We start from the raw sequence: 12,813 nt of genomic DNA, 5'->3' as shown, positions 1-12,813 counted from the left end.
AGTTACTTTTAAATGAATTCGATTTAAAAGTCCTCTATTTGAATGCTTGTATAGCTTGCTTTGTATTCTGTGAAATAAAATTGTAAGGATTCAGTAATGTACACAATTGTCTGGGTTACCGTGACATAGCCTTGTAATTCGTCAACCAGCTGTACAAGAATGTTTGCTCTTGGCTCTGTATGGTGTATTAGGTTACATCCACCCCATGTTCTCACAGGCTAGCGATCTCGAATGTGGCCACAGACCTCCGTCAATTTTTCATAAGCGACAATGTTAATGTTTAGCGCTGTTACTCAGTCCCAAACATTCCGTGGCCAATAAGCTTTGGTGCATGCCTGGCCTAGCCTGTGAGAAATCTTGACATACTTTGACCGTCAAAGTCTGGACCTTTCTATGCCGGCAGCTGGGAGTCGTGCCCAGCAACGCCAAGCAAAAAAAAGTCGTTATACTCTAAAATACACAAAATTACATTCACTACCGAAAAACGGAAGTTATTTTTGTCCATGTACCCACAGACACTGCGACATGTGAGATTAGGGTTATGACTTCGGCCACAATGTAGTCTCTAAATATCTCGTCTGACATCTGAAGCACTAAAAAGTATTTTAAATATATCAATATATTTATTCAAAGCGACAACAAATTAATTCGGTCAGTCGTCTGAGCCCATGTCAGGAAGAAGGGAACCAATGAAGATTCACTGTCGCTGTAGTCCAAACATTTACACTATTCCCGGTGGATCGTCTGTGATGAGACTTTACCTACGTTCCATAAAACAATAACCTCTGACTTTTACACATGTAAATAAGTAAATTGCCCCGCCCCCGCCCCCGCCCCCCGAGAAAAAAATGGGACAAAACGAGATCAAACCTACACGCTTAAAAGTGAAATATTATGTATGACTTAAACAATGTTAAACAGATTTGAAGTGGTGGTCGAGTTACAACAATCCTAAGATCAGATTCTAATGTGTTAGAAATTAACACTTCTTTGCGTAACATTTCAACATGTTGTATCCCGCATATTACACCATTTAGCATATTTTACATTTTAGCCTTTAGAAAATGTTAACAGTTTAATTCTTAATTCTCATTATTAGGGCATGCAACACTGTCTATTATTATATTTGTGCATATTTTTATATGGAGTTTTAGCAATTGCTTTCTGCAGCTTTCACTTTCATTCTCGATTGGCTTTTTGAAAATCACTGACAAGCTCTGAGTCATATTACTGATGATTACAAACGTTTACCAAGGGCGAGAAGCTGTATAAGCATTCCTTGTTCAGTAAATTAGCATGGGGAGTGTATGAGTTGAGTAACGCTGAATCCAAATACCTATATTTTTACCTTGAATTGCATATGTTTACAAATTATTTCTCACTGCCGTTGCTGCGCTGCTTTTACCCGCTATATGTGATATAGTATTTCATATTTTATAAATACTAATACTCATGCAGAAATTCTACCAGCAACCAGCGAATGGTCGTGGGTTTCACCCGGGCTCTGTCCGGTTTCCTCCCGCCATAATGCTGGCCGCCGTCGTATAAGTAAAACATCCTTTAACACACCAGTCAAATAAATGAAAAAATAGTACTGTTTCATTCATTTAGGAGTTTTCTCAGAAGTGAGATCAGATAAATGGACGAATATTACGTGATTAAATTCAGAGAATAAAAACACTGTAGTATCAATAGCGGATATAGATCCCGAGTACGTCACGCCGTAGATCAACATATGGCCGGTTAACTGAACCCGAATTTAAAGTTCTGGCTTTTCATAAGGAGACAATACTGACTGCTTCCTCTCTGTTATATCGAATGCAGTGAGCATCCATAGGCAACGTGCCTTTTCCCTGTAGAGTTATCTACCCTGTGTATAACCTTGGCAAAAGAAAAGGTTCGAAAAAACTTGACTGTCTCCAGCAAAAAGTTCCATTTGCGTCGTTCTGGCTTTGAAGTTCCTGTCACGCATCTGTCTTGGGATGCTGTAATCTGGGAGACATCTTCGCTAATGTTATTTCATCCTACCCAACAAAAATGCGTTAGCTAAGGTTTATTTACGAAAACTCCATGCATCCAAATTACACTTGTACCAGTACACAATTCAAATAACTTTTACTACAATTTACAGCCTAACTTACACTCGAATTGGGAATGCCTTTTTCCTTCCAGTGTTATTGAATACGTACACCGTTTTGTCAGTCTCAATATGCAAAAATTTTCATGAAAATATTCTCACCTTCACCAAAGTTCCAACCACGAAGCAGTATATACGACTGGGTTGCACAAAGCTTTCTCTACCATTTCTCTACCATTTAGAGACGGGCGCTTTTATATGTGCACTAGTAACACCACTGACTCTCAGCCAACCAATCACGTAACACTTCAAGGGAAAACTCATCAACTGTGCTGATGGCATAATTCTACCATGTGGGGCATATCATTAGGCTACTCGAACAGTTTTAAAGCTTCAGTTTGCATATTAGCAGCAGTACACATATACACACGTAAATGTATATATCTTTGCTATCTTTGCTTTCAGTGTTGCCTAGGGTGCGTGTTTTAATTATTTATCTATTGTTTGACCAGTTGGAGAGAGTTGGCCACAGATCAGGTGGTACCCGAGGCCAAGGTTAGGTAGGTCTACAACAACAGCTAATTGTTTCTGTTCACACATGTAGCTGTGTCAAAGTAGAAATGTTATACATGGAAATGTTCCTCTTCTTCCGTGGAATGCATATCTACCATCATTTATTATAATAGTACTAAACCAATTATCTAATTGAGAAAGACATTAGTTTACACGCGGGGCATCAAAACTGTGGGGGAAAAAACATACAAGCTACTACCTACAAACTTTCAGCAAATATATGGTATGATGTTTTATTATATTGTAAACTCTAGCACATTCTATCAGCAGATTATTATGCCGAGTAAAAAAAATTAAAATTGAGAAAAGACACTGAAAAAAAAATTGAGAAAGACACTTGGGTTTGCATTCATGAAGTTGAAGTGTATGCCAAATACTAAGTAGATTTCAGTTATTAATGGAAATTGTGTACCATCATTATTATTCATGGTGGAAGAATTAGAAGAATTATTCATGGTGGATCAGTACATTTGTAAATTAGTTTTACAAAAGTTTTTTGGAAAAATATTCCACCCATTAGGATGTTAGGCTGAAGGAAAAGCTATCGTCTCCCAACTAGAGAATTTTAATGGCTATATATTATTTTGCAATAATTTCTTTGTCTGCCATCTTGGCTTAAGGAAACTACTTTTTCATAATTAAAGAAAGAAGTAGTTTTGTCTATGAATGGAAGTAATTATGTATTAAAGGGAGATTCGAATTTCAAGGTGTAGGCCTACTGGTTATATTTCAACACCTTTTTGTTGGTTGCTGTGGTATAAGTGAAATATTGTCGAGTACGCCGTAAAAGACCAATCATATAAATATATTGCATCAGAAACAACTCCTCTCAATCAGAATAAATGTTTAAATGTTTCTCACCGATAATCGTATATATACATGTATGTTATTACCCGTATACGGGGAGAGAAGAGTGGCTATATAGGTTAGGCCACTTGTCTTTTCAGTTGGTAGAATACACCAAGTGAGGTTTAATCCCAGACTTACACAGGGGCCTTGATGGCCATGAGTGGACGACACAGTTAAAAACACACAACATAAATCAAAATTAATAAAGATATACCTGATAAAGTCTTCAGACAATAGCTTGGACTGAAATATTAAGTAGATCTCTTTCCATTCTCATATACAGGTGTACATTAGAAGGTACAGCCTTTTTCTGCGGTCGCACGTGGAAAGGTTTGGCGGCAGTCTGTGGATGGTCGTGAGTTCCACCTGATTAAACCCGTTTTCTTCCCATCATAATGCTTTGTCGTATAAGTGAAATATTCCTAAGAACGGCGTAAAACACCAATCAAACAATTAAAGGTAAAGCCCCCCAGAGCCTAGTTTTGGGTCTTTGAAAAGTCCGTAGTATAACTTTTAAAAATTCGTTTAACTGAAGAAATTACAAAATTTTGAAAAATTAGTATTATCAGAAATTTCCAAAACTCTTGATAGGGTGCCATTAAGGGATGCATAAGGCACAGTGGATGTATGTAGGAAATGGATAGGAATAAAGCTGGGTGCATCGATGTCTTTTGCCCATTGACTGGACTATAAATCGATGTTTTAGTGAAATGAATTTAGTTTTTTGATTCATTAATAACGTGCCAAGTTCAACATGCGTTATCCGTTATTCAAATCATAAATTCGAATAACGAATCGCTCTCCGGCAGAACGTGGGAAGGTCTGTTAGCAACCTACGGATGGTCGTGGGTTTCCCCCGGGCTCTGCCCGGATTCCACTCACCGTAATGCCGGCCGCCGTCATATAAGTGAAATATTCTTGAGTACGGCGTAAAACACCAATCAGGTCAATAAATAAATGAATCAATGGAATTTCAATTAAGACGTTTTCTTGAATACAGTGTTGCATGAGGCACGTTTTCTATCACTTTTCTTTTAAATGACGTGCTAGCACAATATTTAAGGTCATTTTGGTAGCGGCAACGAGTGTTTTTACACACAGCTCAATATAAGCACAAAGTTAAAGAAAATTGACAATAACGGCCATATTCCCAGAACATAAAACCACACCACGGTGAAACTACAATTACTCAGATTATGGATAACTGACAGTTACTCTCTTCTATGCGTTAATGGTGAAGAATGGTTGAAAAACTTTCCTGGGTCTAAATCTGAATATCAAGCACCAACACAACGTAAAGAACTGACCTTTTAGCTAAGATTCAATATGCCCACAAACTTTCATCCGAATCCTTGCATCAGTTTTTCCATGAAGTTACTGACAGAGACAAGAAAGCCAGAACGTATTTGATGGAAAGATATCAAAATGTAAGAAAACGCAATGCAAATGTTTGTCATGCATGAATTCGTTTATTTTCTTATCTTATGCTCCGAGGTAAAACGTATTATAAAACTGAATGTTTGGATCCACGTAAGCCTCCAAAGATAACAACGTCTTTTATATATAAAAAAACATGTCTGTTACAGGCAGTACAAATGCACTGAATCGTATAAACTTGACACGGTTCATCAAAAAGACATAAAAAAGAATAAGGTGACCGGATTTTTCGTTTTTGAATGACATATTCATATTAAATGGATTTGAATTTGACAATGCATTCAGCACATTGTCCTGAATTGTGCAGCGTTCCAGTCCATCCGGGTACACACCCCTGGGATACCCAGCTGCCGACAATTTCTGTACTGATAATTGTCCAGGTATTCGTCTGCCACGGCACACCAGTTACCGGCCCTGATGTAACCAGCGGTTCTGTGATTGTAAGCCAAATCCCCTCGGTAGACGGCGTTGACAATCGCTATCTTCACATTTTCCGGAAAACCGCAGAATTGATTTCCGGCAACTCTTTTAGCCCTCGGGATGTAAGTTTGTGTCAGGTCATGCTGAAGAAAAATGACAAACAAAAAAATGAATACACAAAATAATATGTAATATCATATAATATTGTAGCATATCGCAGAAAACACAACTCCGTGTTATATTTGAAAGAACTATATCCAAAAGAGTACACTCCTACGTTTAACATTTAACAAGTTTTAAGAGTAATCACGCTCTAAAGTGCTGCACACGTCAATTGCAGTTGTTAGGGGGCCTACATATAACACTTACAGCTGTTACGTATAACACTTACAGCTGTTACAAATCACATTTACATGTATGTGTTGTATAAAACACTTTCAATGTTTGCTTAATTTCAACCCTTTGAAGCGTTAAACTTAAGTTTTAAGACAACCGGTACATAAGGTCATGCAGGATGTGCATGTATTTCCCGATGACTTACCCGGAATAGTGCCATGCACTGATCCCTGGTGAGGGAGGCCCGGCGGTTGTAAACCGAATCAAAGTCTACTCCTGGCAGCACTGATCTGAAAACGGTTCTGGCCCCATCTCTCTTCAAGTTAAACCCGACACCTTCAAATATCACATGGTTTCATTTAATTCAAATAGATTAAATTTCTGTTTGTTTTAGTACATCATATGAAAGAGTTGTTTACATACACCAAATTTGGGTCTAATTTACGAGGGAGACAAATAGTGTAAATAATATAGATATAGAGCAGGTCTGCACGTACCCTTCCAAGTACTTGCTGCATTTATTTATTTAACTGGTCTTTTACGCCGTACTCAAGCATATTTAGCGGCAGCCAGCATTATGGTGGGAGGAAACCGGACAGAGTACGGCTGAAAACCATCTGCAGGTTGCTGACCGGAGAAGAAGTTAGCATGTGCTGGACTCACAGCGATCCCATTGACCTCTGGGCCATGTGCCGCAAACCACCTTGGCCATGGAGGCCCGTCCAGTAACTGCTGTATGTTTACAGTTGAGATTTGCCATCGTATTACGGAATTGTGTGATTTTAGGTATTTAAAAAATAATCAAATGGTGTTGAACTATATATATGGTGGAAGGAAACCGGACGGGCTGAAAACTATCTGTAGGTTGTTGGCCGGAGAGGAAACCAGCATGTGCTCGACTTACAGCGATCGCATTGGCCTCTGGGTCACTGCGTCGCAATCCACCTTGGCCATGGAGGTCCCTCCAGTAACTGCTGTATGTTTACAGTCGTGACTTACCATCGTTATATATATATATATATATATATATATATATATATATATATATATATATATATATATATATGTATGCGGGTGTATGTATGCATGCGGGTGTATGTACTAAACAGATCCTCAATCTCATGACGACTAGGAGTTATTAGGTGTGTCTTTGATTATGCAGAACTACACGTAATTTTCCGTTTTAGTCAGATGAGAGCTGTTCATTTACAGATCAGCGCATTGTAGCTCAAAGTGTCAGCAAGTTTTACTGTAAAAATACATCGTTTATTATTACAGTGTACCGTTCTGCATTTTAACCCGTTGACTCCAAATTAAAACACTCATTTTCATATACTCTCAGAATGGGACTGCATGTAACAGCGATGTACATTTTTTGAGAGAGCGTTTGAACGGGTTCTTGGGATTTATACGCATACACACGCACACTCACACACACACACACATTATAATGATTATTATATATATATATAATGATTATTATATATATATATATATATATATATATATATATATATATATATATATATATATACATATATATATATATATATATATATATATATATATATATATATATATATATATATATAATGATTATAATATATAAAATATATAATTATCAAATTTATAATTTGGTGACTAAGTGTTAGAGGCCTTTTTCACCTTTAATCAGACAAAGCAGATTTCTTTGTCCTAAAGCGAGATCAAACTCTAAGGGAGATAACTTACAGATGGTGAGATTAAACACAAAGAGAGAGAACTTACAGATGGTCAGGTCTTCGTAACTGCTCTGCGGCTGTGCGTCATAAGCTGTTAATCGTATCGCCTCGTACGTTATCAGCTTATTCTCCAGGGCCGTCATTTCTGATGACGTTAAACAGGGGCCACCTAGAAAGACAGATATGGGTAGAATACTGTCATATTACACAATTAGAGTGTATCATGATATTTCATTTATTTATTTGGTTGGTGTTTTACGCCGTACTCAAGAATATTTCACTTATACGACGGCGGTCAGAATTGTAATGGGAGGAAACATGGCGAAGCCCGGCGGAAACCCACGAACATACACACGCTGCTGGCAGATTTTCCCACTTACGGCCGGAGAGGAAGCTAGCATGAACTGGGCTTGAATTCACAGCGACCACATTGGTGAGAGGCTCTTGGGTCATTACCCCGCGATAGCGTGCTAACCAACTGAGCTGTATCACGATATGATGTGGCTCTACATAACAACATGAAAGGAGCTAGACTCAACAAAAATATCAATGCAAAAATCAAAAATTGTAAGTTAAAATGACATTTTAAGAAACATGCCCCTAAAATTATTTATTTGTATGCTGATTAATTTGGTCTCCTAATATCAACAGGCCCAGTTAAGGTGAAAATTGAAGCCTCAACTGATAATGAAGACTTACCCGAATTGTTGAGTTAACGCGTCATTTAATACTGCGAGATAACAATATAAAAATTGCTTGATGCGTTTATTTTTTTTGTTGAGTATTAAGGCTTACGTGGAAAGTTTTTTAGTTCGTGCATGACCAATGAGGTGACTAGTTTAATGCGACATTAGGTCAGGCGGTTTGTCGGGCACTTGTCCAAGGCCGGAGTTTTGCTCCGTTGATAAACCCGTCAGTCGTCATATGAGTGAACAATGCAGGAGTACAGCCGTAACTACGACCATTTCGGGTCAATCCATCTGTAAACGTAACCTCAGTTATATAAGCGAATAGTTCCTGAGTGTAGCGCTGAAAAATTTTCCAATAAATAAAGAAGATACAGCAAGGTGTTACTAAAAAACTTCTTCCTATTTATTTGGATAATAGTTTTCGCCGTATTTAACACACGTAGCAATTGACACAGCAGTCGGATTAATGGGTAGAGGATACCGGACAAAGCCCGGAGGAAACTCGGACAGAAGAAGAACAGAACCCGGACTGAACCCAGACCAAACCACTCCACCCTCTTAACAAGTTTTTCAAGCATGGTATTTATTTATTTAGCATTTATTTGATTGGTGTATACGCCGTACCAAAGAAAATTTCACTTGTACCACATTGTTCAGCAGCATGGTGGAAGGAAACCAACATCCGCAAGTTGCTGCCAGACCCACGTAAGGTCAGAGAGAAAGCCAACGCAAGCTGGACTTGAACTCACACTGACTGTATTGGTGGGAGGCTCCTGGGCAATTGCTCCGAGTAATCAAAATCAAGTGTTGAATTTAACGCTGACATGCTGCACTTAACATACCCGTAGAAGGAGCAGGTAGACAACATCGCCTGGCCCTGGGTCCATTACACAATCCACTCCTCACCCCTCCCGGACATGAACTTAAATCATACTGGCAGTTTCCACCAATAGCTCTACACCTGGAATCACCTGAAATCGAATAAATGATAAACGATAATTAAACAAAGTAAAATACAAATCCATATTAATCAATACAGGATAGAGGGTAAAGGCCAAGCTGAATATTCAGATGTTTAGAAAGGAAGAGCTTCACGGCATTTATTTACTTAGTTGACCGAGGTTATACTTATACAACGGCGGCCAACATTATGGTGGGAGAAAACTGGGCAGAGCCAGCGGGAAATCCACGATATTCTTAAGATTTCTGCAAGACTTTCCCATGTACGACCGGAGAGGAAGCCAGTGTGAGATGGACTTGAACTCACAGCGATCGCATGAGTGAAAGGCTCCTGGGTCATTATGAAGCACCAGCGTATTACCCACTGACATTATATAAAGGGAGCTCGTCTCTATATAACTGCTTCGGTTAAAACGCCTCTGTTTAAATTAGGGCACATAATTTCATCAATACATATCCGAAAAGCTCTAAATCTATATGCAACATGTATGCAATATACTACAAATATATATATGCAATATATATGAGAAACTACATACATGCAATATATATGAAAAACTACAAATCTATATGCAACATATACGAAAAACTATAAATCTATATGCAATATTTGTAAAAAAAACTTGCCCAGAGTCTGTGCGGCAAAACAAATGCCAATAATGAAAATGGACACGATTACAGCTCCCATGGTTCAGCCCAGGCTTCGATAACTTCAGTGATTCGAAACACTGGCCAGATTCTCTTATATTGGCTTTAGAAACTCGTGACAATTTGATCCAAACATCACGTGGTTATTCGATTAACAAACAAGCTTACATGCGGGTAAACAATTTTCGAACTTGAGGCTTAATTGTTTGGAAAGCACATATAAAGTTTCCTTGTTATTGTAGGAGAAATTATACGTCCGGGCTGGTGCGATGACTCACCTGCATCCTGTTTGAACAGAGCTATTGTTGTTATGCCTTATTTGAACGGTATCAGGTTTAGGAAATCACCCCGGCCAACCTCACTTAACATTGAAGGGCTAGCGCACCGGGTCGTTCAATGCGTTATTGACACAATCAAATTTGTGCAGCAAAAGCTCCTGCTATTGTACACTTTTATTACACAGGGCTTTAAAAGAGGTTGCCCTAAGTGGTCTGATCGTCATGAATATAACATATTCCTAATATAACATAACATCCTGTCAAACTATATCGTTCTCCGGCCACAAGGTCGGATCATGTTTCGTGTTTTCATACTGTGCCATCTGCACTCCATGGTAATGGACCTGTGTGTCAAGGGTAGGCTTAGTAAGATGTATGTACCTACAGCCCCGGGGATGGTATACATAATAACGACAAACGTAGAAATCATATTCATCTTCGAATCCTTGTCCAGTTTCATTTGTCCCGATTTTCAAAATATTCTGAAAGTATAAAAATGTGACATTGATCTCAAGCATTAAAGTTGAAAAATTGTTCATTTCATAGAGCAGAGTAGAAGATTTACCCGAATTATAAAGGCCTGTTACGGATACCCGCCACAAAACTATTACCTATTAAAAAAATCTTTTACCCCCGGTTGCCTTGGGTAAGTCGTCTCAGCGAAGCAGCACTACATAAAAGAGCGGTGGAAACCCGTCCTGTAAACAGGGAGGCACATTACATACACCCTAAGGATTCCTTCGTCGTCATATGACTGAAAAATTGTTGAGTTTCTAGAAGACCTTCCTACGTACGGCCGGAGAGGAAACAAGCATGAACTCACAGCAACCGCACTGGTGAGAGACTCCTGGGTCACTACGCTGCCCTAGCGCTCTAACCGACTGAGCCACGGAGGCCCCCAGTATGCAATTATTGGAAGCAAAGTCATCCTATTCGACAGAGCGGTTTCAAGGCATGCGAGTTTCCACGGGAACAATGCGGACAAAAGCGATAGAATTGTACATGAAATGCAATAAAATATTAAGGCGATTGTAGAGTTCCTCTGGACTTTCAAATTATTTCTCTTTTTTTCGATTGATAAAAATATGATTGCGTGAACTAGTACGATTCTTCGTCAAAGTTTAATACTCCCTATCTAGACACCAAATACGTCGAAATGATTTTGGTTCGCGTAATAATATTTTTATTATAAAGGGAATTCCCACAGGAAAAGGCCTTAAAATGACAAAATCTACTTTTGACCCTACTATTGTCCTTTGATAAAGGAAAAAGTATCAGTCGCATTACTTCAGTTTTTCACACTTGTGTTCTTTAGTAATTGCACTTCTTTCCAACTTTTACCTCTTTTTTCTGCATAAAATATTACACCTCACTGTTGTACCAACGCGGGACGATTTGCTCCTCTAGTTGCAAGGGGTCCTATCTAATTTATGTCTAGCTTTGGTTCAACACTCACCTAAGTGATTTCCTAATAAAATATTTCTCCGGCTTTATGGGTCACCTTTCCGTCACCAGTGTTGGCTTTCACCCTCTGTATGACTCCTCTGAGGCTGTAGGGAGAGTCTCGCAAATTTGTACTGCTTTGTGTTGTTACAGAAATAGGATAACAGGTGTCCGGTGAAGAACTTTGCACCACAGGCATTTACAAGAAATGCGGGAGTTTGTATAATTGGTTTAACCACAAATGATGTCATTGTGGTTTGATGTTTGGGACACTGCACATAAATATGTTTGTGTCGTAATACCTGCATTACTAACGGGCCAACCAGAGCTTCATATTTGATAAACTCTCACGCAAACAAAGCAAGCTAAAAGGCGTTTCTTTTTCCTTGTTTTTGCTAAACTTATGAGTTTGAATCCAGACCAAATCATCTCCTCGTAAAATATGTTTATTTGCCTCTGTCCGATTCGGGTAAAAAGTTGTTCTCGCCTAATTCGAGCGTTTGATACGGTAACAGACTCCAAGCCAGCCCTTGCCGATTTCACTGCGGCTTTACGTCAAATAGTTTCGTCTGGATATAGAGTGGGCTACAATTTTCTCCATGAAGACCAGTTTTTTCCACCCATAAAGCTTACCTCCATCGTCATCATTAAAAACCAATTAAATAGGTAAATTTTGTTTCCGTCCTCACTGTAAATGAAAGGAAAAGGCAACTGATTAAACGTTGAACAAACGTAATGGCGCAGCCTGTGTTGAAGTGTATTTTTTTTTATTAATGGCAACCTTTCTTTAACATGTTATATGAGGGATCATGAATTAGTGAATAAGTAAAGTCCCCATTTCTTAAAACACGGGCGTATCAAAATGTTTCACAAAAAGTCATGTAGAGTAGAAAATTGAGGAGCTGAGCTTTATGGAAATTCCTGAAGGAGAGAAATGTCAACTGTGCCTCCGGAACACGACGAGACAGCTTATCAATAGATCAAGGTCAATATAAAATGTCTCAGCAAGACTTATGACAAGTTACTTTCAAAAGAATTCGATTCAAAAGTCTTCTATTTGTTTGCTTTGGACGATTGGAAATTCTGCTGAAACCATATATCGAGAGTACGAAATCGTAAGGTAACAGCGTCAGCGACAGAATTGTAACAGGAAGGCCCAGCAGGTCACAACTCCTCTTCCATTTTATGATTCATAAATTCTAATACGCCCTCTGACGAATCCAGTAATGTACTCAATTGTCTGCGTTACCGTGACATAACCTTGTAATATGCCAACCAGCTGTACCCGAACGTTTGCCCTTAGCTGTATATTCATGTAGGTCACATCCTCCCCATGTTATCACAGGCTAGCGATCCCGGATGTACCCACAGATACAGCGACT

General features: G+C 38.7%; 1 protein-coding gene across 3 annotated transcripts in view; it reads right to left on the bottom strand.

Moving 5' to 3' along the window:
* LOC135477195 (uncharacterized) overlaps window positions 1–11,815 on the bottom strand; it is a 36,253-nt gene extending 24,438 nt beyond the window's left edge. Inside the window, exons 1-6 of one of the 3 annotated variants that reach the window (XM_064757351.1) lie at window positions 11,445–11,584; window positions 10,370–10,470; window positions 8,945–9,073; window positions 7,460–7,582; window positions 5,898–6,028; window positions 4,947–5,499 (exon numbers count right to left, since the gene is read on the bottom strand). In XM_064757351.1, coding sequence (XP_064613421.1) covers window positions 5,218–5,499; window positions 5,898–6,028; window positions 7,460–7,582; window positions 8,945–9,073; window positions 10,370–10,448 — 744 coding nt within the window. In that variant the 5' untranslated portion in view covers window positions 10,449–10,470; window positions 11,445–11,584 and the 3' untranslated portion in view covers window positions 4,947–5,217. Of the gene's footprint in view, window positions 1–4,946; window positions 5,500–5,897; window positions 6,029–7,459; window positions 7,583–8,944; window positions 9,074–9,689; window positions 9,845–10,369; window positions 10,471–11,444 lie in introns of those variants that run through there. The other 2 variants (XM_064757353.1, XM_064757352.1) reach the window with 2 other exon arrangements.
* Window positions 11,816–12,813: the final 998 nt, after the last annotated feature.

This window comes from Liolophura sinensis, chromosome 10 (assembly GCF_032854445.1).
Source record: "Liolophura sinensis isolate JHLJ2023 chromosome 10, CUHK_Ljap_v2, whole genome shotgun sequence".
Lineage (NCBI taxonomy): Eukaryota > Metazoa > Mollusca > Polyplacophora > Chitonida > Chitonidae > Liolophura > Liolophura sinensis.
Note: the sequence above shows the minus strand (reverse complement) of the source record. Positions and strands in the feature narration are given on the sequence as shown.